Consider the following 7,163-nt stretch of genomic DNA (forward strand, 5'->3'; position numbering starts at 1 on the left):
TGGATTTACAAATCCATCTCTTGTGAATTTGAGCAGCATGAAAGTGAACCCTGCCAGGACAAATAAGTTCCCTGATTCTGGAAAACTGAGGAACAGAACCTCAGCCAAAATTTAACCCCACTGATCAGCCTGCTACTGGCTAAATCATACTTTACACGTTAAGTACACAAAGTTCGACAAGTAGCTGCATACAATCATCATAGAACTCAAAAATATGTTATATGATATTGTAATCTGCATTTCTGCATGTCTCTTCTAAGCAAAATAAAATAGCCCTCTTTCTAGATGAAAATACCAGTGATAAATTAATAATACATTCATTCATTTATTTACCAAATAGTTATCAAGTACTTTCAATGTATCATATCTGTTTCAGCTGTTGGAGATACACGAAGAATAAAAGACTGCCTACTCTCACGTAGATCATAGACTAGAGAAGAGAAACCAAAACATGATACAAAAATAAAATTAAAATGTTCTCCATAATGTATGCTATGTTAAAATTTATTTATGGTACTGTGGAACACATAGAGAAGCATCTTCAAAGTCAGAGAAAACAGTACCTTGGAAGTACTAAGTCTTGCTGAGGCATGAATGGTAGGGAAAATATCATAGCAGCGTTCGGTTTGCAGAATGCATGTTAACTATCTATAAAATATAGAATTCCTCCCAAGTAATGGGACAAAGAATAATCACCATCCAGAAAGCACTACTTTAACTGCTTTCAAGCATGTGCCAAAGCTCAGCAGGAAGGAGTGAAGTTTGAGAATATAAGCATCTGTGGGATTTATAATATGCCTACTTTTTTAGGTGTTCTGTGTGATTTCCATTTATTAAATTACATCCCCTGAAAGAGCATACTTGGATTATGTTAGCATGGTTCATAGCAGAAAGAGCTACCATTTGTAGAGCTACCATTTAATGACACTGGAAGATTTCCAGTTATATCTTCTTAAAGTGGAAATATGTTATTTTCCTTACGTAGGAAACAACCCAAAAAATTTCTCCTGGAATTCAGTACCAAGAAAGAAGTATCCTTCCAGAAAAATTCATATTTGAAATTTTATCAGGCAAAAATTATGGTTCATCCCATGTTGCTCCACTTTTGGGGGAGGGAGAGAATATAAAAATGTAGCTTTGTTGTTGTTGTTACTGCTACACATAGGCCCCAGTACAAATATTTTTCTTGCTCTAAATTATTTCTGATCATGCTTATCATTCTGTTTAAATCATTTGTTCTTTTCCATATTCAAACATCATAAACCATTTACATCTTTTTGTGCCGGTTTGGACGTGTTATGTCCCCCAAAACACCATGGTCTTTGATGCAGTCTTGTGGAAATCTTTGGATTAGGCTGTTTCCATAGAGATGTGTCCCACCCAACTGTGGGTAATACCTTTGATTAGTTTATTTCCATGGAGGCATGGCCCCGCCCATTCAGCATGGGTCTTGATTAGTTTACTGGAGCCCTATAAAAGCTCACAAACAGGAGGACCTCAGAGCAGCTAAGAGTGACATGTTGTAGAGAAAAGATCTGCTGGCAAAGCTAAGAGAGGAACCCAGATGCTTAGATGAACAGGAGCCAGAGAAGCTACGAGAAGACAAAACGCCCCAGGAGCAACATTTTGAAAAACACACAGGAGCTGAGAGAGGAGCTGGAACACAACCCAGGATCAGCAGATGCCAGCCATGTGCCTTCCCAGCTAAAAGAGCTTTTCTGGAAGCCATTGGCCTTCCTTCAGTGAAGGTATACTTGTGTTGATGCCTTAATTTGGACATTTTCATGGCCTTCAGACTGTAAATTTGTAACCAAATAAACCCCCTTATAAAAGCCAATCCATTTCTGGTATTTTGCATAATGGCAGCATTAGCAAACTGGAACACTTTTGAAACAGAAAGTTTCTAAATTAGAAATTGATAAGTAACTAGACAGACTGATGAAGGGCTGTGTGGATGAATGGATAGGTGGATGGTTGCACAGACTAACAGATGGATAGATAAACGGATAGATTCTCAAACATAGCCATTGCTGATTATGCTTTTCTACATGCTTATAAACACCAAAAAATATTAATTATTAATAAAATAATTAATAAAGTATATTTTATACACAAGCATATCCTTAGTTTTTAACGATTCATTGAATTCATTGAGATACACATATTTAACCTGTCTCCTTAGCATAGTAGGATTTACAAATTTATATCCTTTAATTACGGTACTAATGAGAGCATATTTTTAATGCACTATTCATTTAGAAGAACAAGTGGCATAGAGAAAATGCTGTGCCACTTAGGTGCTTGTTACACATATTTTCTATAAAGTATTACAAATGGTTGCTAAAATGTGAGAATTATCAACAGTTAGTTATAATAGTATGTGGTTGAATGAGAAAATATAAGTGTTCCAAGAAAAAGAGAATGGTAAAAAGTTTTTAAAATACTTGCTAAGATTCTTCAAATAATATTTCAGCAAAGCTTCATTGTGGCTTATGTGTTGTAATGGTATCATTTAAAAACAAATGAGCCTTGGGATAGAACTGACATCAATAGAAAAACCCTCCCCAAGAGATGTTGCAAAACACCACTTACTGAGTTTACAATATAAATAACTGGTCCATTTTGAGTACCAGATATAGTACAGAGCCAGTACACAATGTGCAACTGCATATATTGATATTAATAATACATTAGTAGACTCATGATTTCACCCAGTATCAGGGCACTCTCAAAACATGAAGAGGTAAATTGGGGACAAATGGAAAGAAGACACACAGTCTCTAGGCATGGTAATATTGAAAAAAGAAGTGACTGTAGAGGTAGCTTTTACAAAATTTGAAGCTTGACTTCTCTGAGACTCATCTCCCAAGCAGGGCAGAACTACTCTCAGAGTAAGATCAAAAGGAGCGTTCCATAATTCATTAGAAAAGAAGCATCACCTGGGGGCTATATTGGGCAATGAGAACTACAAGCTTCAAATTTTCATCCCAGTGGGATCACAAAGATATTAGCAATATCCCTGCCTTCATAGATAAGCTAGATACCAACCATGAACCACACAGCTTGAGCAGAATTTAAAAGAGTCTATGCAACATCTTCCAGAACCAGGGAAGTTAATTTGGCCTTATATGTAAACCCGGTCTGATATGCACTATGCATTGTGGGATACATCACACATTTTGGTATGCCTCATACATTTGAACAGGGCACTGCTGTTTGAAAGGTTCTCTACTTTTAAAATTGACAGTTACAGTATAGCAGACTTCTGGTGTCTTATAAGAAATGGAAAAGTAACTATCAAAGCACAGAAAGAAGCAAATTCTAAAATGTGTGCTTCTTGGCCTATTGACAATTTAGATCTTCTGTCTGGCAATCAATCTACTGTTTAAGACCTTCTGTTTAAGAGAGTGAATCGATGTCTTCTCCACCACTTTTTAACTGTGATGGGACCTTAGTTTTCCCATCTATAACAATGGAGATAATAATAATCTACCCCCTCAGAGTTAGTTGCAGAGTTTAAAGGAAAACCATGTAAAGCTTTTAACAGAATGTCCAAAACAGTGATGTCTAATATAAATATAATGCTAATCACAGATGCAAGCCACATATAGAATTATAAATATTCTAGTAGCCACAGTAACAGCGAAAAAAGAACAAGTAAAGTTAATTTTAATAATATATTTAATTTAACCCAATATATCCAAAATAGTATCAATTTAGCATGCAATCAATTATAAAAATTATTAATGATATAGTTTACATTTTTTTTTCATATGAAATCTTTAGTATCTAGTGTGTATTTTACACTTACAGCACATTTCAATTCTATGTAACCCCATTTCAAGTACTCAACAGCCACATGTGACTGGTGACAACTGTACTGGACAGGGCAACCCCAGCAAATAGTTTATACCTGGTAAGAATTTATCAATATTAAATATTGTATATTACTGTTAGTATAATTATAATCCTAACCAAATTTATGACTATAGAATTATGAAATAATTTTAAATCTCTTACCAGTGTTCAGAATATAAAAGCCAGCTGTGAGGCTATAAGCAGTGACAATAAATTTAAAAAAGCAGATTTGTAACAATATGTTAAGAATAATTACAGAAGAAAGTGGTCAAAGGGTGCAACAAATATTCAATGGGGAAAAAACACTGGATGGATATGAGGTAAAATAACAAATAGAGCATATAGTTCAAAAGGTTTTTAAAAAACCAAGATTTAAGGCTGTAAAACACAGGCTAAGTTTTTACATGCAGCAAATATAGTGGGAATTATTAAAACCTCTGTTTTCTTACAACAGAAAATATAGACAAATTTAAAGACCTTTGCAAGACAACATAAATGAACAAAATTTGCTTAACAAAATTCAGCAAAATCAGAGTTATACAAGACCATCTGGAACAGATTATTTTAAAGTCAGCGAGCTTTTGTAGGTAAAAAGCAGTGTAGCGGTCGGAGCCCACTCGAGGGAGCTGCGCCGACAGAGCTGCGGTCCCGACGCCGGTGGCGCGGTGGACAAGGAAGAAGATGAGCCTTAAGTCTGAACGCCGAGGAATTCATGTGGATCAGTCAGAGCTCCTGTGCAAGAAAGGATGCGGTTACTACGGCAACGTTGCTTGGCAGGGTTTCTGCTCCAAGTGCTGGAGGGAAGAGTACCACAAAGCCAGGCAGAAGCAGATTCAGGAGGATTGGGAACTGGCAGAGCGACTGCAGCGGGAAGAGGAGGAGGCCTTTGCCAGCAGTCAGAGCAGCCAAGGGGCCCAATCCCTCACATTTTCCAAGTTTGAAGAAAAGAAAACCAATGAGAAGACCCGCAAGGTTACCACTGTGAAGAAATTCTTCAGTGCTTCATCCAGGGTTGGCTCAAAGAAGGAAATTCATGAAACAAAAGCTCCCAGTCCTTCCATAAACCGGCAAACCAGCATTGAAACGGATAGAGTGTCTAAGGAGTTCCTAGAATTTCTCAAGACCTTCCACAAGACAGGCCAAGAAATCTATAAACAGACCAAGCTGTTTTTGGAGGCAATGCCTTACAAAAGGGAATTAAGCATTGAAGAACAGTCAGAGTATACTCAGGATTTTTACCAGAATGTGGCTGAAAGAATGCAGACTCGTGGAAAAGTGCCTCCTGAAAGAGTTGAGAAGATAATGGATCAGACTGAAAAGTACATCATGACTCGTCTCTATAAATATGTGTTCTGTCCAGAAACTACTGATGATGAGAAGAAAGATCTTGCTATTCAAAAGAGGATCAGAGCCCTGCACTGGGTTACACCACAGATGCTCTGTGTCCCTGGTTAATGAAGAAATTCCAGAAGTGTCTGACATGGTGGTGAAAGCAATTACAGATATTATTGAAATGGATTCGAAGCGCGTGCCTCGAGATAAGTTGGCTTGCATCACCAAGTGCAGCAAGCACATCTTCAGTGCCATTAAGATCACCAAGAACGAACCAGCTTCCGCAGATGACTTCTTACCCACTCTCATCTACATTGTTTTGAAGGGCAACCCCCCACGCCTTCAGTCCAATATCCAGTATATCACCCGCTTCTGTAACCCGAGCCGACTAATGACTGGAGAGGATGGTTACTATTTCACCAATCTGTGCTGTGCTGTGGCTTTCATTGAGAAATTAGATGCTCAGTCTTTGAATTTAAGTCAGGAGGATTTTGATCGCTACATGTCTGGCCAGACCTCTCCCAGGAAGCAAGAATCTGAGAACTGGTCTCCAGATGCTTGCTTAGGTGTTAAGCAAATGTATAAGAACTTGGATCTCCTGTCTCAATTGAATGAACGACAGGAAAGGATCATGACTGAAGCCAAGAAACTTGAAAAAGACCTAATAGATTGGACAGATGGAACTGCAAAAGAGGTTCAAGACATTGTTGAGAAATATCCACTTGAAATTAAGCCCCCAAATCAATCTTTAGCAGCTATTGACTCTGAAAATGTTGAAAATGATAAACTTCCTCCACCATTGCAACCTCAAGTTTATGCAGGATGATGAAAATTTACATTGATAGTATTTATTTGAACCTAAATTGGAGCTAGCCCTTTACTACAGTCCACTGATTGGATCTAGGATATAACTTAATTGCTTATAAATACCAGAACATTTTTAAAGGTACAAGTTTGGGGGGCAGTTGTTTTGTTTGTTTGTTTTGTTTTGTTTTTCCAGCAGGGAAAGGTTAGTAAATAATAAAATACTATTTATTTGAGTTACTGAAATAGATTGATTTAAATTTGAGTGAAAATTTTATCTAAATATGCTTTTTCTCCATGATTTCCTATGTGCTTCCTCCATGGCATGTACTGTGGTTTGGTTTTAGGTAAATAATTGCCTTTTAAAGGATAAAATGAATGCTACAAAGTATATGTTTAAGGGAATTCAACGGTACCACTGTTCCACAGTTTGAAATAATTTTGTAATTGTAAAGATAGAAGATATATTGATAAGTAAATATGTAAAATTGTAAATATGTTAAAAAAAAGAATAGTGTTTGTTGTGCATGGCTTTTCATGTATTTATTTTGTTGGTTTAAAATGAAATGAGAATACTGACTATTTGCCTTTCACACCATTTTATTTGGTTTGCCCCACTAAAATGAATCTAGAAGTGTTTAGACATACGCTCCTTAAAATGTTGGCTCCATTTTGAATAATATGTTAGCCCTAACTTTGGGATCCTGTGTAGTTAGAAACTATGATACCCTTGAGGTTCAGAGTAATTTTTACAATTCCCTGTTGTCGTTAAAGATTTTGATCCATGCTTCTTGCATCCTACCCCCCACCCCCCACCCTGCCCCATTCATTCAGCAAATATTTAATGAACTCTTTAACAGAGGAGCTGGCCCTAGGTCTGAAATGGAAGATGAAGGAGTGAATGGGACTCTGATGGTAAGAGCTGTTGGGGGATCCCTCCAAGTTGTAAAGAACAGGAGGTGCCTTTCGGCCTCCATAGTGTACTTTTGACTGTGGACAGCCCAGACACATGTCATGTAAACCTAGTTCAGGGTTCCTCAACCTCAGTACTGTTGACATTTGGGGCCTGAGAATTTTTTGTTGTGGAGTGTGTCCTGGGCATCATAAGATGTTTAGCTGCATCCCTGTCCTCTACCCACTAGATGCCCGTAGCATTGTCCTCCACCCCC

At 37.4% G+C, this 7,163-nt stretch overlaps 1 protein-coding gene across 1 annotated transcript; it reads left to right on the top strand.

Moving 5' to 3' along the window:
* Positions 1-4,502: 4,502 nt before the first annotated feature.
* Positions 4,503-6,254, top strand: LOC119542108 (rab5 GDP/GTP exchange factor-like). Its single transcript, XM_037846612.1, is given in 2 exon segments — positions 4,503-5,307; positions 5,309-6,254. Coding segments are annotated over 2 exon segments (1,476 nt in total). The 5' UTR covers positions 4,503-4,539; the 3' UTR covers positions 6,017-6,254.
* Positions 6,255-7,163: the final 909 nt, after the last annotated feature.

The sequence above is a fragment of the Choloepus didactylus genome, chromosome 8 (genome assembly GCF_015220235.1).
Source record: "Choloepus didactylus isolate mChoDid1 chromosome 8, mChoDid1.pri, whole genome shotgun sequence".
Lineage (NCBI taxonomy): Eukaryota > Metazoa > Chordata > Mammalia > Pilosa > Megalonychidae > Choloepus > Choloepus didactylus.